The sequence below is a fragment of the Anser brachyrhynchus genome, assembly GCF_964034855.1.
Source record: "Anser brachyrhynchus genome assembly, contig: SCAFFOLD_534, whole genome shotgun sequence".
In the NCBI taxonomy this organism is placed as follows: domain Eukaryota; kingdom Metazoa; phylum Chordata; class Aves; order Anseriformes; family Anatidae; genus Anser; species Anser brachyrhynchus.
Window position 1 is genome coordinate 1 of NW_027663750.1, and position 22,201 is coordinate 22,201.

Below are 22,201 nucleotides of genomic sequence, written 5' to 3' on the forward strand. Positions count from 1 at the left end.
GCTCCTTCCTCACCACCTCCTCCTCCTCCTCCTCTTCGGCCTCAGCGCCCCCCGGCCTCCTCCTCCTCCTCCTCCCCGTCCTCGCCCCCCCCCCGGCCTTCCTCCCCTCCCTCCTCTGCCTCCCCGCGGCCTCCGCTGCCTCCGGGCCTCGTCCCCCAGGCGCCGCAGGGCCCCCGCCACCGTCTCCCCCGGGCGCAGCAGCGCCAGCGCCCCCCGCAGCAGCACCCCCGGGGGGGGCGGGGGGGGGGGCGGCGGCGGGGAGGGGCGCGGGGGGCGGGGCCGGATCTCCATCTGCGGGGGGGGGGGGGTAATTAGGGTAATTAACGGCCGCGCGGCCTCGTTAAGGCCAGGGCGAGGCTCGGTAATGCCGTAACTCCCCCGTTAGCGCCGTTACCCCCCCCCATTGACCCCCCCGCACCCTAATTAACCCCGTGACCCCCATTAACCCCGTGACCCCCCATTAATCCCTCCCAATTAAGCCCATAACCCCCCAACCCTATAACCCCCCCCCAAACCCTATAACCCCCCCCTGACCCCACAACCCCCCCATTTCCCCTATACCCCATGTCCCCCCCATTTCCCCCAACCCCCCCGACCCCATAACCCCCCCGTGACCCCCCTTAACCCCACAACCCCCCCCGACCCTATAACCCCCCCTGTGACCCCACAACCCCCCCCGTGACCCCACAACCCCCCCCGACCCCACAACCCCCCCATTTCCCCTATATCCCATTTCCCCCCCATTTCCCCCAACCCCCCTGTGACCCCCTGACCCTATAACCCCCCCCGGCCCTATAAACCCTCCCCCATTTCCCCCAACCCCCCTTAACCCCCCAACCCCCCCGTGACCCCCCAACCCTATAACCCCCCCCGGCCCTATAAACCCCCCCCAACCCTATACCCCCCCATTTCCTCCATATCTCATTTCCCCCCCATTTCCCCAACCCCCCCGACCCCACAACCCCCCGTGACCCCCCCGACCCTATAACCCCCCCTGTGACTCCACAACCCCCCCCAGCCCTATAACCCCCCCCGACCCCCAACCCCCCCTGACCCCCCCGACCCTATAACCCCCCCCGTGACCCCATAAGCCCCCCCCGACCCCACAAGCCCCCCCGTGACCCCCCTGACCCTATAACCCCCCCTGTGACTCCACAACCCCCCCCAGCCCTATAACCCCCCCCGACCCCCCAACCCCCCCTGACCCCCCCGACCCTATAACCCCCCCAGTTCCCCTATATCCCATTACCCCCCCATTTCCCCCAACCCCCCCGACCCCCCAACCCCCCCGTGACCCCGACCCTATAACCCCCCCGACCCTATAACCTGCCCCGTGACCCCACAACCCCCCCGACCCTATAACCCCCCCAATTCCCCTATATCCCCCCATTCCCCAACCCCCCCGACCCCCCAACCCCCCCTGACCCCCCGACCCTATAACCCCCCCCGTGACCCCATAAGCCCCCCCGTGACCCCACAAGCCCCCCCGTGACCCCCCTGACCGTATAACCCCCCCTGTGACCCCAGAACCCCCCCGACCCTATAACCCCCCCATTTCCCCTATATCCCCCCATTTCCCCCAGCCCCCCCCCGACCCCATAACCCCCCCGTGACCCCCCCGACCCCACAACCCCCCCTGACCCCATAACCCCCCCCGACCCCACAACCCCCCCCCCGACCCCACAACCCCCCCCGACCCCACAACCCCCCCCGACCCCACAACCCCCCCCCGACCCCACACCCCCCCCGCACCCAGTCGAGGGCGTCGAGCCAGCGGTCGGGGGCGCGGGGGGCGCGCCGGGGCCGGAAGTTGCCGTCGCGGTCGAAGTCGCCCTCGCTCAGCTCCTCGGCCAGGTTGAAGGGGGTCAGGGGGGGGCCGCCCCCCGCCTCCTCCCAGCCCCACGGCGCCGCCGCCTCCTGCCCTGCACGGGGACCCCCCCGGAACGCCGAGAATTTGAAAAAAAAGTCATAGAAAAAGTCCTTAAAAAAAATCAAAGCCATAAAAAAAAAAACATAAAAAAAAGGCATAAAAAAACCATAAAAAAAAATAGAAAAAACATAAAAATCCCATTAAAAAAGCCATAAAAAAACATAAAAAAGCATAAAAAAACATTAAAAAAAACATAAAAGGACCCCATAAAAGAACCCCATAAAAAAATCATGAAAAAGAATCATAAAAAAACATAAAACCATAAAAAAAACCATAAAAAAACCATTAAAAAAAACATTAAAAAAAACATAAAAAACCATAAAAAAACCATAAAAAACATTAAAAAAACCATAAAAAAACATAAAAAAAACCATAAACATTAAAAAACCATAAAAACCATTAAAAAAATACATAAAAAAAATTAACAAACATAAAAAATAAAAAAAAACATTAAAAAAACATTAACCATAAAAAACATTAAAAAATACATAAAAAAATTAACAAACATAAAAATTAAAAAAAAAACATTATAAAACAAACAAAACATAAAAAAACATAAACAACCATAAAAAAACATAAAAAAACCATAAGAAGAACCCCATAAAAAGAACCCCATAAAAAACATTAAAAAACCATAAAAAATAAAAAAAACATTAAAAAAAAACATAAAAAAGCCATAAAAAAAGTCATTAAAAAAAAACATAAGGAACATAAAAAAAACATAAAAAATAAAAAAACCATTAAAAAACATAAAAAATTTAAAAAAAAAAACATTAAAAAACCCATTAAAAAAAGCCATAAAAAAAGCCATAACATAAAAAAACATAAAAATAAAATTACCATTAAAAAACATAAAAAACCATAAAAAAAAGCCATAAAAAAAGCCATAAAAAAAAGCCATAGAAAAAACATAAAAAACATAAAAAAAAACATAAAAAAATGAAAGCCCATAAAAAAAAACATAAAAAAGCCATAAAAGCCATAAAAAAATAAAAAAAATAAAAAATAAAATAAAAAATAAAAAATAAAAAAATAAAAAAACATTAAAAACATAAAAAAAAATAAAAATAAAAAAATAAAAAATTAAAAAAATAAAAACTAAAAAACCACAAAAAATGTAAAAAAACACCAAAAAAATAAAAAACATTTAAAAAGCCATAAAAGAAAGCCATAAAAAAAACATAGAAAACATAAAAGAATATGAAAAAATAGAAAACCCATAAAAACCCATAAAAATAAATAAAAAAAACATAGAAAACATAAAACCATAAAAAAACCATAAAAAACACCCATGCAAAAAACACCCATACAAAAAAACCACCATGAAAAAAACACATAAAAAAACATAAAAAAACCATAAAAACACGTAACAAGAAACATAAAAAAAACCATTAAAACCCATACATAAAAAGAAAACATAAAAAAATCCATAAAAAAATCCCATAAAAAAGTCCCATAAAAACGTAAAAAACATAAAAAAAACTTTAAAAAACCATTAAAAATATAAAAAAACATTAAAAAACATACCAAAAAAAGCCCAAAAACCCCATACAAAAAACATTAAGAAATATAAAACGTAGCGCCCCCCCGCCCCACAGCCACCCCATAACGACCCCACAGCCACCCCATAGCGCCCCATAGCCGCCCCATAGCGCCCCATAGCGCCCCATAGCGCCCCATAACGCCCCATAGCGCCCCATAGGACCCCATAACCACCCCATAATGACCCCATAGTGCCCCATAGCCGCCCCATAGCGCCCATAGCACCCCCCAGCCGCCCCATAGCGCCCCCCAGCGCCCACCGTCGAGGTCGAGCAGCCCCAGGGTGCCGCCGTCGTCGTCGTCGTCGTCCTCGTCGCTGTCCAGGGACGGCTTCCCCGAGAAGCGGCTGCCGGGGCCGCCCAGCGCCTCCTGCGCCCCGCGGACACCCCATAGTGACCCATAGCGCCCCATAGCGCCCCGCGGACACCCCATAGTGACCCACAGCACCCCACGGACACCCCACAACCACCCCGTAACACCCCCTAACGCCCCACAGCCACCCCACAGCGCCCCACAGAGACCCCATGGACACCCCATAGCGCCCCATAGCACCCCACAACCACCCCATAGTGACCCACAGACACCCCATAGCGCCCCACGGACACCCCATAGCGCCCCACGGACACCCCGTATCTGCCCATAGCACCCACAACCACCCATATCCACCCCATAGCACCCCACAGAGACCCCACGGACACCCCATAGCGCCCCATAGCGCCCCATTGCGACCCACGGACACCCCATAGTGACCCACAGCACCCATGGACACCCCATAGCGCCCCACAGACACCCCACAACCACCCCATAACACCCCCTAATGCCCCACAGCGCCCCACAGACACCCCATAGCGCCCCACAGACACCCCATAGCGCCCCACGGACACCCCATATCCACCCCACAGCCCCCCCCAGCCACCCCATAGCGCCCCCCAGCCGCCCCATAGGCCCCCCAGCCGCCCCTTTCTGCCCCATAGCGCCCCACAACCACCCATATCCACCCCATAGCGCCCCACAGCCACCCCATAGCACCCCATATCCGCCCCATAGCCCCCCATATCCACCCCATAGCCCCCCATATCCACCCCATAGCGCCCCACACCTACCCCATAGCGCCCCCCAGCCCCCCATATCTGCCCCGCAGCGCCCCACAGCCACCCCATAGTCCCCTATATCCACCCCATAGCGCCCCATAACCCCCATATCCGCCCTATAGCACCCCACATCCACCCCATAGCGCCCCATAGTGCCCCATATCCGCCCCATAGCGCCCCACATCCACCCCATAGCGCCCCATAGTGCCCCATATCCGCCCCATAGCGCCCCACAACCACCCATATCTGCCCCATAGCGCCCATATCCAACCCATATCCACCCTATAGCACCCCATAGCACCCCACATCCACCCCATAGCGCCCCATAACCCCCATATCCACCCTATAGCACCCCACATCCACCCATAGCGCCCCATAACCCCCATATCCGCCCCATAGCACCCCACATCCACCCCATAGGCCCCCCAGCCCCCCATATCTGCCCCATAGCACCCACAACCACCCATATCCACCCCATAGTGCCCCATACCCACCCCGTAACGCCCCACAACCACCCATATCCACCCCATAGCATCCCACAGCCGCCCCATATCCACCCTATAGCGCCCCATAGCGCCCCAGAACCCCCACATCCACCCCATAGCGCCCCATAGCCACCCCATAGCGCCCCCCAGCCCCCCATAGCTGCCCCATAGCGCCCCACATCTGCCCCATAGCACCCCACAACCACCCATATCCACCCCATAGCGCCCCATAGCCCCCCATATCTGCCCCACAGTGCCCCATAGCGCCCCATAGCGCCCCCCCCCCTCCCGCCCCTCACCCTCTTGCGGGGGGGCCCCGGCTCCTCCTCGTCCTCGAGGTCCTCGAAGGTCACCTTGCGCTTGGCCATGGCTGCAATTAGGCCTTAATTAGCCCTCATTAACCCCTCATTAACCCTTTGCTAACCCCCAATTAACCCCCTTAATCACCGCAGCCCCTAATTAGCCCCCCCCCATAACGGAGGCAGTGCTAATTAAAAGCCACTGCTGCCCCCCCCAACACCCGCTACCCCCCCCCAAGACCCTAATTAATGCCCCCCCCGGCCCTAATTAACCCCACAGGTGCTAATTAACACCGTGGAGAGCCCAATGAGCCCCCCCCAGACTCTAATTAGCCCCCCGACCCTAATTAGCTCGTCTGATCCCAATGAGGCCCCCATGTACCCCAATTAAGCCGCCCCAATCCTCACACAGACCCTAATTAAGCCCCCTTGACCCTAATTAGACCCCCTTGACCCTAATTAGACCCCCTTGACCCTAATTAGACCCCCTTGACCCTAATTAGCCCTCCTTGATCCCCAATTATCCCCCCTTGAGCCTCAATTAGCCCCCCATGATGCTAATTAGCTCCCCTTGACCCTAATTAGCCTCCTTTGATCCTAATTAGCCCCCTTTGACCCTAACTAGCCCCCCACGATCCCTAATTAACCCCCCAGACTCCAATTAACCCAACCCCCCCCTTATCACCCCCACTGCCCCTAATTAACACCCACCACCCCTAATTAGCCCCCTGCAAGCCTTAATTACCTCCCCATTGCCCTAATTAGCCCCCCCGACCCCAATTAACCCCCCCCAGGCCCTAATTAACCCCCTCACGACCGCAGTTAACCCCCTCAGGCCCTAATTAAACACCTCCCGACCCCAACTAACACCCCCGCGACCCTAATTAAACCCCCCTCCACTCCTAATTAGCCCTTCCAAGCCCTTAATTTGCATATGCAAATGAGCCCCGCCGGGCCGGGCACGCTCACCCGGCGCCGCCGCCGCTCTCGCGCCGCGCCGGAAGTAAACGCGGGGCCGAAACTTCCGGTTTCCGCCCGGCGGGGGGGGGGGCGTGCGGAAGTGACGCAAACTCCGGGCAGCGGCGCGGCGCCGCGGTGCTGGCGGCTCTTAAAGGCGCCGCGTCCCCACTTTTTAACCCCCTCCCCCCCCCAAAAACCCCTCCCCCACCCTTTGAGACCCCCCCCGAAATCCTCAAAAACCCCGAATTCGCCCCAAAAATCCCCCTCCCCCCCAACCCCCCCGAAACCCCTAAAACCGCCCCTCCCCCGCCCCAAGACCCCCCCCAAACCGCCCCTCCCCCACCCCAGGACCCCCCAAATAGCCCCGCCCCCGCCAAGCCACGCCCCTTTCCCCAAGCCCCGCCCCCTCCCTAAGCCCCGCCCCCTCCCCAAGCCCCGCCCCCTCAAAAAAAGAGGCGGGGCCGGGGGCTCCTCGTGGGCCTTTTTTTGGCGTTTTTTCACCCAAAAATAACCCGGGGGGGGTGGGGGAGGGGGGGGGGGAGGGGGGGGGGCGGAGTCTGTTAAATAAGCGGGGGCGGGGCCAGGCGGCTGTCAATCAAAGGGGGCTGTCAATCAAATGGGGGGCGATGAGTGGGCGCTGTCAATCAGGCGGGGCTGTCAATCAATCCGGGCTGTCAATCAAACGGAGCTGTCAATCAAACTGAGCTGTCAATCAAACAGCGCTGTCAACCAACGGGAGCTGTCAATCAAACTGAACTGTCAAACGGAGCTGTCAATCAAATGGAGCTGTCAATCACCGCTGTCAATCAAATCGAACTGTCAATCAAACCAGGCTGTCAACTGGAATGAGCTGTCAATCAAACTGGGCTGTCCATCGGACTCGGCTGTCAATCGGGTGGGGCTGTCAATCAAACGCGGCTGTCAATCGCTCCGGGCTGTCAATCAGACAGAGCTGTCAATCACGGCTGCCCGTCGATCAATCCGTCTTGTGGATCAGGAGGAGCTGTCAATCATTGGGAGCTGTCAATCAAACCGGGCTGCCGATCGGACTCGGCTGTCAATGGGCCTGGGCTGTCAATCAAACGTGGCTGTCAATCAATCCGGGCTGTCAATCAAAGGGGTCTGTCAAGTGAACGGAGCTCTCAAACTGCGCTGTCAATCAAACTAGGCTGTCAATCAAACTGGGCTGTCTATCAATCCGGGCTGTTGATCAAACTGAGCTGTCAATCAAATGGAGCTGTCAATCAAGCTGGGCTGTCGATCAAATGGAGCTGTCAATCACAGCTCTCAATCAGTCCTGGCTGTCAATCAAATGGGGCTGTCAATCAAATCGAGCTGTCTGTTTGATGGGGCTGTCAATCAATCAGAGCTGCCAATCAGACTGAGCTGTCAATCAAATGCCGCGGACAATTAGACGTGGCTGTCAATCAGACAGAGCTGTCAATCAAACGGGGCTGTCAATCAGTCAGGGCTGTCAATCAACCCAAGCTGTCAATCAACCGGAGCTGTCAATCATCCGGGGCTGTCAATCAACCGGAGGTGTCAATAAACTGGAGCTGTCAATCAGGGGCTGTTATTTGATGCCTTGTCAATCGGGTGGGCGCTGTCAATCAAATGGAGCTGTCAATCAGCCGGGGCTGTCAATCAGCTGGAGCCGGTGTTAAGGGGGATTCGTCAATCCGAGCTGTCAATCACAGGCTGGGGCGTCAGTCAGCCAATCAGGGGCTGGGCCGGGGCTGTCAATCAAAGGGGAGAGAGCTGTCAATCACAGGGAGCTGTCAATCACAGCGAGCTGTCAATCAAATCAGCAGTCCGTCAACTGGGGTGGCTCAAATAGAGCTGTCAATCGCATAAGTCTCTCAAATCGAGCTGTCAATCAAATAGAGACGTCAAATAGAGTTGTCCAACAGAGCTGTCAATCAAACAGGGCAGTCAAATCGAGCTGTCAATCAAATGTATCCACCAAATGGATCTGTCAATCAAATATACCCATCAAGTAGAGCTGTCAATCAAATGGACCTGCCGAACGGAGCTGTCAATCAAATATATTCATCAAATAGAGCTGTCAGTTAGTTACCAATCAAATGGAGCTGTCAATCAAACAGCCATCACTCGAAGGGGGCTGTCAATCAATTCTATCATTCAAATAGAGCTGTCAATCTAATCTATCCCTCAAATAGAGCTGTCAATCAAAGGCCCATCAGGAAAATAGAGCTGTCAATCAAATATACCAATCAAATCGAGGTGTCAATCAAACATAAGCCATCAAATGGAGCTGTCAATCAAAGACCCATCACTCAAACGGGGCTGTCAGTCAGTTCTATCAAATAGAGCTGTCAATCAAAATATATCCATCAAATACAGCTGTCAAAGGGCCATCAATCGAATGGGACCGTCGACTAAATCAATCAGAGAGCTGTCAATCAAATCTATCCCTCAAATCGAGCCGTCAATCAAAGGGATCGCTATCAAGCGGAGCTGCCGATCAAACGTATCGACCAAACACAGCTGTCAATCAAAGGGCTAGCTATCCCACTGACCTGTCAATCAAACCCAGGGCGACAGAGGGAGCTGTCAATCAACCCCCCACCCCCCCCCCGCCCCCCCCCGACCCCGTCCCCGCTCACTCACCGGCCCCTCCTCACCGGGGGGGGTCTCTGGCCGCGGGGGGGGGCTCCTCGTCCGCCGCCCCCCCCCCCCGCCTTGCGCCGCCCCTGCAGCCGCTCCCGGCACCGCTCCAGGAGCCCCCGGGCCGGGGGGCGCCCCCGGGGACCCCCCCCCGATTTGGGGGGCTCCTTCTCCCCCTGGGACCCCCCCTCTGATTTTGGGGCCCCCACGTCCCCCTGGGACCCCCCCCCTAATTCCGGCGGTCCCTGGGGACCCCCCCCCAATTTCGGGGGCTCCCCATCCCCCCGGGACCCCCCCCCTAATTCCGAGGGTCCCTGGGCCCCCCCCCCCCAATTTCGGGGGTCCCTCCTCCCCCCGGGACCCCTCCCCTAACTGGGGGGGCTCCTTCCCCTCCTGGGCCCCCCCCTCAAATCTTTGGGGTCCCTCCTCCCCCCGGGACCCCTCCCCTAATTGGGGGGGCTCCTTCCCCTCCTGGCCCCCCCCCCCTAATTTCGGGGGTCCCTCCTCCCCCCGGGACCCCTCCCCCAATTGGGGGGGCTCCTTAAAACCCTGCTCCCCCCCCCCCTAACCGGGGGGTCCCCTTCCCCTCCCGCCCCCCCCCCCTCGATTTTGGGGGCCTCCTTCTCCCCCTGCCCGCCCCCCTCGATTTTGGGGGCCTCCTTCTCCCCCCGCCCGCCCCCCCCCGCTTTTAGGGTCCCCCCCCCGAGGAGCTGGGGGGTCTCGGCCCCGCCGCCCCCCCCCCGGCGGATGGCGCGGGCCCCGTGGAGGCTGGGGGGGGGCGGCCGCTGCAGCTCCCCCCGCGTCTGCCGCCAGCGCCGCAGCTGCGCCCCCCGCTCCCGCTCGATCAGCGCCTCCGTCACCGGCAGCGACGTCACCTGCGGGGGGGGGGGGGGACACCCCAAATCCCCGTCACCCCCAAATCCCCCCGACCCTAAATCCCGTTGTGCCCCCCCGGCCCCGAAATCCCCTTGTTTTTATGTCGTCCTATAACCCCAACCCTATATGCCCCCGACCCTATAACCTCCTGACCCTATAACCCCCCGACCCTATATCCCCATGACCCTATATCCCCCTGACCCCATAACCCCCTGACCCTATACATCCCCCGACCCTATAACCTCCTGGCCCTATATACCCCCGACCCTATATCCCCATCACCCTATATCCCCCTGACCCTATATCGCCCCCTGACCCTATAACCCCCCGACCCCATACCCTGCCCCCTTGACCCCACAACCCCGTGACCCCACAACCCCGTGACCCCACAACCCCACAACCCCATAACCCACCCAAATAACCCCATAACCCCACAACCCCACAACCCCACGACCCCATACCCTGCCCCCTTGACCCCATAACCCCAAAACCCCTTGACCCCACAACCCCTTGACCCCACAACCCCTTGACCCCACCACCCCTTGACCCCACCACCCCATAACCCACTCAAATAACCCCATAACCCACAACCCCACAACCCCACGACCCCATACCCTGCCCCCTTGACCCCACAACCCCTTGACCCCACAACCCCGTGACCCCACAACCCCACGACCCCACAACCCCTTGACCCCACAACCCCTTGACCCCACAACCCCTTGACCCCACAACCCCGTGACCCCATAACCCACCCAAATAACCCCATAACCCCACAACCCCACAACCCCGCGACCCCATACCCTGCCCCCTTGACCCCACAACCCCAAAACCCCACAACCCCTTGACCCCATACCCTGCTCCCTTGACCCCACAACCCCATAACCCCATAACCCATGCCAATAAACCCATAACCCCACAACCCCGTGCCCCCACAACCCCGTGACCCCACAACCCCTTGACCCCACAACCCCTTGAACCTACAACCCCGCGACCCCATACCCTGCCCCCTTGATCCCACAACCCCGTGACCCCACCACCCCGCGACCCCGCAGCCCCATAACCCGCCCAAATAACCCCGTAACCCCATGACCCCACAACCCCGCGACCCCATAACCCGCCCCCACAACCCCATAACCCCACAACCCCACAACCCCTTGACCCCATACCCTGCCCCCTTGACCCCACAACCCCTTGACCCCACAACCCCTTGACCCCACAACCCCGTGACCCCACAACCCCGTGACCACACAACTCCACAACCCCATAACCCCACAACCCCACAACCCCTTGACCCCACAACCCCTTGACCCCACAACCCCGTGACCCCATAACCCACCCAAATAACCCCATAACCCACAACCCCACAACCCCATAACCCCTTGACCCCACAACCCCGCGACCCCATACCCTGCCCCCTTGACCCCACAACCCTGCGACCCCACAACCCCGCGACCCCATACCCTGCCCCCTTGACCCCACAACCCCTTGACCCCACAACCCCTTGACCCCCCCACCCCGCGACCCCGCAGCCCCACCTGCTGCACCAGGAGGTCCTCGTGCATGGCGGCGGTGGGGGCGCTGCGCAGGCGCTCCATGGTCTCGTACATCCCCTGGCAGCTCCGCAGCTTCTCGGGGCTGCCCAGCGCCTGCCGCAGCAGCACCAGCCCCACGCGGAACATGATCTTCACCCCTAGGGGGGATGGGGGGACAGGGGGGGACACCTTATGGGGACACCCGGCAGCGCCCGGACCCCAAAACCTACGGGGAACCCAACGGGAACCCAACGGGAACCCAACAGGAGCCCAACAGGAACCACCGTTCGTGCCCTACACTCAACAACCTATAGAAAACCCAATGGGAACCCAACGGGAACCCCATGGAGAACCCACCACGAACCCCATAGGGACCCCCATTGACCCCATATACCCCACAACCCAATGGGAACCCAACGGGAACCCAACGGGAACCCAATGGGAACCACTGTTGGCACCCTACACTAAACAATCCATGGAGAACCCAACGGGAACCCAACGGGAACCCAAAAAGAACCCCATGGAGAACCCACCAGGAACCCCATGAGGACCCCCATTGACCCCATAAACCCCAACACCCATGGGGAACCCAATGGGAACCCAACGGGAACCATCGTTCGTGCCCTACGCTCAACAACCTATAGAAAACCCAACGGGAACCCAAAAAGAACCCCATGGAGAACCCACCAGGAACCCCATGAGGACCCCCATTGACCCCATAAACCCCATAACCCACTGGGAACCCAATGGGAACCCAACGGGAACCATCGTTCGTGCCCTACGCTCAACAACCTATAGAAAACCCAATGGGAACCCAATGGGAACCCAACAAGAACCCCATGGAGAACCCACCAGGAACCCCATGAGGACCCCCATTGACCCCATAAACCCCATAACCCACTGGGAACCCAATGGGAACCCAATGGGAACCCAATGGGAACCCAATGGGAGCCATCGTTCGTGCCCTACACCCAACAATCCATGGAGAACCCAACAGGAACCCAATGGGAACCCAATGGGAACCCCATGGAGAACCCACCAGGAACCCCATAAAGACCCCCATTGACCCCCTACACCCCACAACCCACGGGGAACCCAATGGGAACCCAATGGGAACCCAATGGGAACTCAACGGGAACCCAACGGGAACCCCATGGAGAATCCACCAAGAACCCCACAGGGACCCCCAACGACCCCTCAATGATCCCCCACACCCCACACCCCATGGAGAACCCAACGGAAACCCCATAGGGACCTGAAATGGACCCCCAAACCCAAAACCCTATAAAGAACCTAATATGAACCCACCAGGAGCCCTATGGAGAACCCACCAAGAACCCCATAGGGACCCCCACTGGCCCCCCAACGATCCCCCACACCCCTCACCCAATGAACAACCCAACGGAAACCCCGTAGGGACCCCAAATGGACCCCCAAACCCAAAACCCTATAAAGAACCCAACGGGAACCCACCAGGAACCCCCTGGAGAACCCACCAGGAACCCCATAGGGACCCCCACTGGCCCCCAAATGGGCGGTCAAGACCAAAAACCCAACGAAGAACCCAACGATGACCCCAAATGGACCCCCAAACCCAAAACCCTATAAAAAACCTAATGGGAACCCACCAGGAACCCCCTGGAGAACCCACCAAGAACCCCACAGGGACCCCCAACGACCCCTCAACGATCCCCCCCACCCCTCACCTCACGGAGAACCCAACGGGAACCCAACGATGACCCCAAGTGGACCCCCAAACCCAAAACCCTATAAAGAACCCAACGGGAACCCACCAGGAACCCCCTGGAGAACCCACCAAGAACCCCACAGGGACCCCCAACGACCCCTCAATGATCCCCCACACCCCACACCCCACGGAGAACCCAACGGGAACCCAACGATGACCCCAAACGGACCTCCAAACCCAAAACCCTATAAAAAACCTAATAGGAACCCACCAGGAACCCCCTGGAGAACCCACCAAGAACCCCCCGGAGTCCCCATCTCCCCCCCCCCGCCCCCCACCCCCCCACAACCCTTACGGCTCCGTGCCTCGCGCCCAAAACCTTTTCGGGGCGGATGGGAGCGGGAACGGGGTTTGTTTTTTTTTGGGGGTGGGGGGGGTGAATTTTTTGGGGCCGATTTGCGGGATTTCGGGGCTTACCCTCGCAGAAGAACATGTCCCAAACGCGCAGCACCGCGGCCCAGGGCAGCGAGCGGGCGAAGATGCACATGAACCACTCGGTCAGGTACAGCACCGGCTCCACGCGGAACCGACGGAGGTGCCGGTGGGTGGCGGGGGCCGCGCGCCGCAGCAGCGCACCGAAAACCTCCCCGTCCAGCTGCACGGCCTCCTGGGGGCGGGAATGGGGTCAGGGCCCTATAGGGCCCTATAAGGCCCTATAACGGCCTGTAGGGGCTGTGGGGTGAGCTACGGCCCTATATGCCGTAGTGGTTCTGCAGCGACTTGATTGTGTGGGGCGGGAGGTTGGGGTGCCCCATAATGCCCCGTAGCACCCCATAACGCCCCATAAGACCCCATAACACCCCATAAGACCCCGTAAGACCCCATAGGGCTCTATAGACCCTATAAGGCCCTGTAACGGCCTGTAGGGGCTGTGGGGTGACCTACGGCCCTATATGCCGTAGTGGTTCTGGTCATCGCTGCAGCAACTTGGTTGTGTGGGGCAGGAGATGTGGGGCACCCCATAACGCCCCATAACGCCCCTTAAGACCCCATAACACCCCATAAGACTCCATAAGACCCCATAAGACCCCATAGGGCTCTATAGACCCTATAAGGCCCTGTAACGCCCTGTAGGGGCTGTGGGGTGATCTACGGCCCTATATGCCATAGTGGTTCTGCAGTGACTTGTCTCGTGTGGGGCAGGACATTGGGGCACCCCATAATGCCCCACAGCACCCCATAGCACCCCATATGGCCCCATACAGCCCTGTAGGGCCCCATATGGCCCCATATAGCCCCACACGGCCCTGTAAGGCCCCATACGACCCTGTAGGGCCCCATACAGCCCCGTACGGCCCCATATGATCCCATACAGCCCCATACAGCCCTGTAGGGCCCCATACAACCCCGTAGGGCCCCGTATGACCCCATAATGCCACATACAGCCCCATACGGCCCCACGGGGCCCCATACGACCCCATATAGCCCTACACAGCGCCATACGGGCCCGTAGGGCCCCATATGACCCCATATGGCCCATACAGCCCCATACAGCCCCGTAGGGCCCCATACGGTCCCATAATGCCACATACGGCCCCATATGGCCCTACATGGCCCCGTAGGGCCCCACACGGCCCCATACGACCCCATATGACCCCACACAGCCCCACACGGCCCTGTAGGGCCCTATACGACCCCATACGGCCCCACCGGGCCCCATACGGCCCCATATAGACCCATATGGCCCCCCACGGCCCCGTAGGGCCCCATACGACCCCATACGGTCCCACACGGCCCCATACGGCCCCGTAGGGCCCCATACGACCCCATATGGCCCCATATGACCCCAAATGGCCCCGTAGGGCCCCATACGACCCCATACGGTCCCATACGGCCCCATACGGCCCCGCGGGGCCCCTCACCAGGCCGGCGCTGTAGTAGCCGGGCAGGTACTTGTCGCAGATCTGCACCAGGCACCAGAAGGCTTGCTGGGGGGGGAGGGGGGGTCACCGGGGCGCCAAAATGTCCCCAAATGTCCCCAAATGTCCCCAAAATGTCCCCAAATGTTCCCAAACATCCCCAAATGTCCCCAAATGTCCCCAAAACGTCCCCAAATGTCCCCCAAATGTCCCCAAAATGTCCTCAAATGTTCCCAAAATGTCCCCAAATGTCCCCCAAAGTCCCCAAATGTCCCCAAAGTCCCCAATGTCCCCTAAATGTCCCCAAATGTCCCCAAATGTCCCCAAAGTCCCCGAATGTTCCCAAATGTCCCCAAAGTCACCAAATGTCCCCCCAATGTCCCCCCAAAAGGCCCCAAATGTCCCCAAATGTCCCCAAATGTCCCCCCATGTCCCCCAATGTCCCCAAATGTCCCCAAATGTCCCCAAATGTCCCCCCATGTCCCCCAATGTCCCCCAATGTCCCCCAATGTCCCCTAAATGTCCCCAAAGTCCCCAAAATGTCCCCAAATGTCCCCAAATGTCCCCAAATGTCCCCAAAATGTCCCCAAAGTCCCCGATGTCCCCAACACCCCAAAAGTCCCCAATATCCCCAGATGTCCCCAATGCCCAACGCCCCCGATGCCCCCAACACCCCCGATGTCCCCAAATGTCCCCATTGTCCCCAATGCCCCTGAATATCCCCCAGTATCCCCAGATGTCCCCTAAATGTCCCCAAATGTCCCCAAAATGTCCCCAAATGTCCCCAATACCCCCGATGTCCCCAACACCCCCAACGCCCCTGATGGCCCCAGATGTCCCCAACGCCCCAAATGTCCCCAACGCCCCCAACGCCCCCGATGTCCCCAAATGTCCCCAACACCCCCGATGTCCCCAACACCCCGATTGTCCCCAACGCCCCCAACACCCCCGATGTCCCCAACACCCCCAATGCCCCCGATGTCCCCAACGCCCCCAATGCCCCCAACGTCCCCGATATCCCCAAATGTCCCCAACGTCCCCGATGTCCCCAGATGTCCCCAATGCCCCAAATGTCCCCAGATGTCCCCAACACCCCTGATGTCCCCAACACCCCCAACACCCCCAATGCCCCCGCTGTCCCCAAATGTCCCCAACGCCCCCAATGTCCCCAACGCCCCCGATGTCCCCAACGCCCCAAATGTCCCCAATGCCCCCAAACACCCCCAATGTCCCCAACGCCCCCAACGCCCCCGATGTCCCCAACGCCCCAAATGTCCCCAATGCCCCCAAACACCCCCAATGTCCCCAACGCCCCCAACGTCCCCAACGCCCCCGATGTCCCCAACTCCCCCAATGTCTCCAACGCCCCCAACGCCCCCGATGTCCCCAACGTCCCCAATGCCCCCAACGCCCCCGATGTCCCCAACAGCCCCGATGTCCCCAAATGTCCCCGGTGTCCCCAACGCCCCCGCTGTCCCCGGACGCCCCCCGGTGTCCCCGTCACCTCGGCGGGCATGTGCATGAGCAGGACGGCGGCGACGGGCGCCTGGGCCTGGCAGTACCCCTCGTGGGGCCGGTACACGGTGTAGGCCTTCAGGATGCGGTACAGGTCCTGCTGCCTGCGGGCGGGGCCGGGGGGCGTGGTCAAGTGGGCGTGGTCAAGTGGGCGGGGTCAAGTGGGCGGGGTCAACCCCGGGGGGCGGGGTCAGATGGAACGGGGGCAGGTGGGGCAAGGTTAAATGGGCGGGGTCAGGTTGGGTGGGCGGGGCCAGCCCTAAGGGGGCGTGGTCAAGTGGGCGGGGCCAACCCCAAGGGGGCGTCGTCAAGTGGGCGGGGCCAGCCCCAGGGGGCGGGGTCACCCATAGGGGGGGTGGGGGTGCCCAAGAGGGGGAGGGGTTGTTGGGGAGGGGGAGGAGCCACTGGGAAGGGGGAGGAGCCAGTAAGGAGGGGGAGGGGCTAACAAGGAGGGGGAGGAGCCTACCCAAAGGGGGCGTGGTTTCCCAAAGGGGGCGTGGCCTCCCCCAGAGACCCCGCCCACCCCAGGGCGTAACACCGATAACCAAGGGAGGGGAGGGAGGAAAGGGGCGTGGCTTTGGGCTAAGGGGGCGTGGCTTAGGAGGGCGTGGCTTTGTGGGCGTGGCCGGGGAGGGGCGTGGAAAAGGGGGCGTGTCCTCCCCAAATGACCCCGCCCACCCCATCGCTTAACACCGATAACCCAGTTGGGGGGGGGGGGGAGGGAAGAAGGGGCGTGGCTTTAACGCAAAGGGGCGTGGCTTAGGAGGGCGTGGCTTTGTGGGCGTGGTCAGGGAGGGGGCGTGGCCCGAAAAGGGGCGTGTCCTCCCCAAATGACCCCGCCCACCCCAGCGCTTAACACCGATAACCAAGGGGTGTGAGGGGGGGGACACGAAAGGGGGCGTGGCTTTAACTCAAAGGGGCGTGGCTTGGGAGGGCGTGGCTTTGTGGGCGTGGCCGGGGAGGGGGGCGTGGCTTCGGGAAAGGGGGCGTGTCCTCACCCGTGCCCGCCCCTGGCGGCGAACATCTCGTGGAAGGGGAACTGCCGGTGCAGGTCCTTCTCGATGGCCTCCAGCCACCGCGCCTCCCCCGGCTGCCTCTCCAGCTCCTGGGGGGGCGTGGCCTCCGTTAGCCCCGCCCCTTCCGCCTCCGGCCACGCCCCCCTCCCCCCGGTAAGCCCCGCCCCTCACCTGGAAGAGGCCGGGGTTTTGGTCCAGCAGCTCCTTGCTGGCCGAGAGCAGCTGCCAGGCGCGGGCGCGCAGCGACGAGGGGATGCCCTTGCGGCACCGCAGCTTCACCTGCCCCACGGCGCGACCCACGGCGTGACCCACGGCGGGACCCACGGCGGGACCCACGGCGGGACCCACGGACCCACAGCGGGACCCACAGACCCACGGCGGGACCCACGGCAGGACCCACAGAGACCCACAGAGACCCACGGACCCACGGCGGGACCCACAGCGGGACCCATGGTGGGGCAGACCCACGGCGTGACCCATGGACCCACGGCGGGACCCACGGCGGGACCCACAGAGACCCATGGAGACCCACAGACCCACGGCGGGACCCACTGTGGGACCCACAGAGGGACAGACCCATGGTGGGACCCACGGCGTGACCCACGGCGGGACCCACGGAGACCCACGGACCCACAGCGGGACCCACGGTGGGGCGGGACCCACGGCGGGACCCACAGAGACCCACAGAGACCCACAGACCCATGGTGGGACCCACGGCGGGACCCACGGCGGGACCCACAGAGACCCATGGAGACCCACGGACCCACGGCGTGACCCACGGTGGGACCCATGGCGGGGCAGACCCATGGTGGGACCCATGGCGGGACCCACGGCAGGACCCATGGACCCATGGCGGGACCCACGGCGGGACCCACAGAGACCCACGGAGACCCACGGAGACCCATGGCTGGGGGGTGGGGGGCACTATGGGGCGGGGGGAGCCCCCTATGGGGCAGGAGGAGGCCTCTATGGGGCAGGGAGTCCCACCCAAGGTCTGCTATGGGGCAAGAGGAGCTCTCTATGGGGCAGGAGGAGACCTCTATGGGGCTGGGAATTCCCCTAGGGCTTGCTATGGGGCAGTAGAACCTCTCTATGGGGCAGGAGGAGGCCTCTGTGGGGCAGGGAGTCCCACCCAAGGTCTGCTATGGGGCAGGAGGAGCTCTCTATGGGGCAGGAGGAGCCCTCTGTGGGTCTGTAGGATCCATCTATGGGGCAGGAAGACCCCTCTGTGGGGCAGAGAATCTCCCTAGGGTCTGCTATGGGGCAGGAGGAGCTCTCTATGGGGCAGGAAGGGCCCTCTGTGGGGCTGGGAATTCCCCTAGGGCTTGCAATGGGGCGGTAGGACCCCTCTATGGGGCAGGAGGTGCCCTCTATGGGGCAGGATGGCTCGGATATGGGGCAGAGGAGCCCCCCAACCCCCCTCCCAGCTCCGTCTGTGGGGCAGAACGACCCCGGGGGGGCCCTCTATGGGGCAGAAGCCCCCCCCAGGAACTACTTATGGGGCAGGAGGACGGCCTCCCCCCACGCTATGGGGCAGGGAATCCCCCCCAGGACCTTCCATGGGGCAGGACAGCCACGATATGGGGCAGAGGAGCCCCCCAACCCCCCTCCCAGCTCCGTCTATGGGGCAGAACGACCCCGGGGGGGCCCTCTATGGGGCAGAAGCCCCCCCCCACCCCCCCAGGAGCTACTTATGGGGCAGGACCCACCTTCTGGTAGCGCCGCGACAGCCACTTGTCCCAGTGGTTGAACATCTCCAGCCACTTCAGCTCCCGCTGCCGCGCCACGTCCACGGGCACCGAGCTCTCCCTGCCGTGGGGGGGGGACAAAAAGTGGGGCGGGGGGGTCCCGGCCCTATAGGGCGCCCCCCCCCCAATCCCAAAAAACCCAGCCCAGTTCTCCTCGAAATCCCCCGGGGCTCCCCGGATCCCCCGAGGGGGGCGCCCGCGCTTTGGGGAGGGGGGATAAAGGGGGTGGGGGGTCCCCGGGATATGGGGTGGGGGAAGAAGGGGTGGGGGGTCCCCGGGATATGGGGTGGGGGAAAAAGGGGGTGGGGGGTCCCTGGGATATGGGGTGGGGAGAAAAAGGGGTGGGGGGTCCCTGGGATATGGGGTGGGGGAAAAAGGGGGTGGGGGGACCCCGGGATATGGGGTGGGGGGAAAAAGGGGGAGTTGGGGGTCCCCGTGCTATGGGGTGGGGGAAAAAGGGGGTGGGGGGTCCCCGGGATATGGGGTGGGGGAAAAAGGGGGTGGGGGGTCCCCGGGATATGGGGTGGGGGAAAAGGGGGGAAATCGGGGGTCCCCGCGCTATGGGGCGGGGGAAAAAGGGGGCGGGGGGGTCCCGGCCGGGGGTCACTCACGGCGCCTCGCAGTACTGGCTGCCCCCCAGGAAGCCGTAGCGGTCGGTGCGGCGGAAGGCGGGCCCGGCCAGCTCCGAGTCGGAGCCCACGGAGCTGGCGTCGTCCGGGAAGGGGCCGCTCAGCGACTCCAGCGTCCCCGAGAGGACGCTCACCGAGTCCAGGTCACTCCCTCGGGGGCCCGGGATGCCCGGGCCCAGGCTGCTTTGCGAGCCCCGGGCCGGCCCGTTGGCCTCCAGGTGGCCGCGGTCTACCGGAGAGCCCAAGATGGCCGCCGATGAGGTCGCGGCGGCATCCGTTGCCGCCAAGATGGCCGACGTCGACGTCGCGGCGGTGTCTGTTGGCCCCAAGATGGCTGACGTTGACGTCACGGCGGTGTCCGTTGCCGCCAAGATGGCCGACGCCGTGGCGGGGGTGGGCTCTGGCTCCAAGATGGCCGCTGATGACGTCCCGACAGTGTCTGTTGCCTCCAAGATGGCCGATGTTGATGTCACGGTGCTGTCCGTTGACCCCAAGATGGCCGCCGATGACGTCACGGTGGTGTCCTCCAAGATGGCCGCCGATGACGTCACGGCGGGGTCCGTTCCCTCCAAGATGGCCGCCGATGATGTCACGGTGGTGTCCGTTGCCCCCAAGATGGCCGCCGATGATGTCACGGTGTTCTTCGGCCCCTCATTGGCCGGCCTCGGCTCCAAGATGGCCGTTGCGGAGGCCGTGCCGTCCTCATTGGCCGCTGTTGACCTCGCCCCGGCCTCCGTTGGCCTCCCATTGGCTCCTGGCTCCTCATCGGCCTCCGTCGATGTCCCGTTGGCCTCCGTTGACTTCCTGTTGGCTCCTGGCTCCTCATTGGCCGCCGTTGATCCCGGGCTGGCCTCCATTGGCCTCCCGCAGCCTTCTGACGCCTCATTGGCTGCCGGTGACCTCCCGGCGGCCTCCGCTGACCCTAAATTGGCCTCCGTTGACCCCTCGTTGGCCTCTGTCGACCTCCCGCTGGCCTCCATCGACCTCACGTTGGCCGCCGTTGACCCCGAGGTGGCCGCCGTCGACTTCCTGTCCCTTCCTGCCACCTCATTGGCTGCCGTTGACCCTAAATTGGCCGCCGTTGGCCTCACCTTGGCCTCTGCTGGCCCCTCGTTGGTCTCCGTCGACCTCCCGCCAGCCTCCGTCGACCTCCCGCCGGCCTCCGTTGACCTCACATTGGCCGCCGTTGACCCCAAGATGGCCGCCGTCGACTTCCTGCCTCCTCCCGCCTCCTCATTGGCCGCCGTTGACCCCGTGCTGGCCTCCGCTGACCCCTCGTTGGCCTTCGTTGACCCTAAATTGGCCTCCGTCGGCCTCCTGATGGCCTCCGTTGACCTCACGTTGGCCGCCGTTGACCCCAAGATGGCCGCCGTTGACTTCCTGTCCCCTCCTGGCTCCTCATTGGCCGCCGTTGACCCCTCGTTGGCCTCCGCTGACCCCTCGTTGGCCTCCGTCGACCTCCCGCCGGCCTCCGTTGACCTCACGTTGGCCGCCGTTGACCCCAAGATGGCCGCCGTTGACCCCAAGATGGCCGCCGTCCACTTCCTGTCCCCTCCCGGCTCCTCATTGGCCGCCGCCGACCCCCCGCGGGCCTCCGCTGACCTCACCTTGACCTCCGCCGACCTCGCCTCGGCCTCCGCCGACCTCCCGCCGGCCTCCGGCGACCCCAAGATGGCCGCCGCCGCCCCCCGGCAGCCTCCCAGCTCCTCATTGGCCGCCTCCGCCGACCCCCCGCAGCATCGCGGCCCCTCATTGGCCGCCGCCTCCTCCTCCTCCGGCCTCCCGCGGCCTCCCGGGGCCTCGCCGGCCTCCCCTGCCCGGGCCGGAGCCCCCTGATTGGGCGCCGCCCGCGGCCCCGCCGCCACCCCATTGGCCAGCGGCCTCCGCGGGGGGCCGGCGGCCATCTTGGGCCGGGGGGGGCGGGGCGGGGGCGCGGGGGGCCCGGTTTCCATGGCGACGAGCGACCCCCTCCCCGCCCCGCCGCCCGGGGTCGCCGGGCGATGGCTGCGCGCGCAGGCGCCGCGCGCTGATTGGCCGAGGGACGCCGGCGTGGGCGGGGCCAAAGGGGAGGAAGAGGAAGCGGTGAGACCGAGAAGCCGCCGCCCGTTGGCTGGGAGGAAGTGACGGGCGGACGCGGCGGCCAATCAGGAAGCGCGGCGCGCCGGCCCGCCCCCGCGGCCAATGGGAGGAGCCGGGGGCGGGCTTAGCCGCGGCGCGGCCAATCAGCGCTGCCGCAGCCGGCAGCCAATCAGGCGCGCGGTGGCGGGAAGGAGGCGGAGCCGGGGTTCCTGTCACAGCTTTTATTGGCCCGCGCCCCGCCCCGCGGTTGCCTGGCAACCGTGGC

General features: G+C 61.4%; 2 protein-coding genes and 1 long non-coding RNA gene across 4 annotated transcripts; all 3 read right to left on the bottom strand.

The window, feature by feature from the left end:
• Nucleotides 1–6: 6 nt before the first annotated feature.
• CD2BP2 (CD2 cytoplasmic tail binding protein 2) lies at nucleotides 7–6,460 on the bottom strand. The gene is made up of 5 exons (XM_080609034.1): nucleotides 6,317–6,460; nucleotides 5,348–5,418; nucleotides 3,733–3,841; nucleotides 1,753–1,922; nucleotides 7–291 (listed from the first exon to the last, which is right to left on the bottom strand). Exons 2-5 carry the CDS (start codon nucleotides 5,414–5,416, stop codon nucleotides 10–12), a joined length of 630 nt encoding a protein of 209 aa, XP_080465160.1. The 5' UTR covers nucleotides 5,417–5,418; nucleotides 6,317–6,460; the 3' UTR covers nucleotides 7–9.
• A 316-nt stretch (nucleotides 6,461–6,776) lies between these two features.
• LOC308186867 lies at nucleotides 6,777–9,175 on the bottom strand. Its single transcript, XR_013944352.1, has 2 exons — nucleotides 8,939–9,175; nucleotides 6,777–8,043 (listed from the first exon to the last, which is right to left on the bottom strand). It is a non-coding gene; the product is annotated as an uncharacterized lncRNA (long non-coding RNA).
• Nucleotides 9,176–9,330: 155 nt separating this feature from the next.
• On the bottom strand, nucleotides 9,331–21,895 carry LOC308186866 (uncharacterized protein). 2 transcript variants are annotated; one of them, XM_080609033.1, is made up of 10 exons: nucleotides 21,151–21,895; nucleotides 19,840–21,027; nucleotides 19,190–19,289; nucleotides 17,652–17,759; nucleotides 17,463–17,569; nucleotides 16,454–16,568; nucleotides 14,953–15,018; nucleotides 13,508–13,697; nucleotides 11,347–11,501; nucleotides 9,331–9,810 (listed from the first exon to the last, which is right to left on the bottom strand). In XM_080609033.1, exons 1-10 carry the CDS (start codon nucleotides 21,807–21,809, stop codon nucleotides 9,421–9,423), a joined length of 3,078 nt encoding a protein of 1,025 aa, XP_080465159.1. In that variant the 5' UTR covers nucleotides 21,810–21,895; the 3' UTR covers nucleotides 9,331–9,420. The 2 variants fall into 2 exon arrangements, with proteins under 2 accessions (XP_080465159.1, XP_080465158.1); XM_080609032.1 differs by having other exon boundaries at nucleotides 9,336–9,810; nucleotides 19,840–21,894.
• Between the last annotated feature and the right edge of the window lie 306 nt (nucleotides 21,896–22,201).

Excerpts from the sequence above, each read along its gene's own strand:
- LOC308186866 (XM_080609032.1), bottom strand. The coding sequence starts at position 21,809 with ATGGAAACCGGGCCCCCCGCGCCCCCGCCCCGCCCCCCCCGGCCCAAG. Across the intron at positions 15,019-16,453 it reads TCATGCACATGCCCGCCGAG|CAAGCCTTCTGGTGCCTGGT; the intron begins GTGACGGGGACA and ends CTCCCCCCCCAG. Across the intron at positions 9,811-11,346 it reads AGGACCTCCTGGTGCAGCAG|GTGACGTCGCTGCCGGTGAC; the intron begins GTGGGGCTGCGG and ends CCCCCCCCGCAG.
- CD2BP2 (XM_080609034.1), bottom strand. The coding sequence starts at position 5,416 with ATGGCCAAGCGCAAGGTGACCTTCGAGGACCTCGAGGACGAGGAGGAG. Across the intron at positions 1,923-3,732 it reads GGGGCTGCTCGACCTCGACG|GGCAGGAGGCGGCGGCGCCG; the intron begins GTGGGCGCTGGG and ends GTCCCCGTGCAG. Across the intron at positions 292-1,752 it reads GGCTCGACGCCCTCGACTGG|ATGGAGATCCGGCCCCGCCC; the intron begins GTGCGGGGGGGG and ends CCCCCCCCGCAG.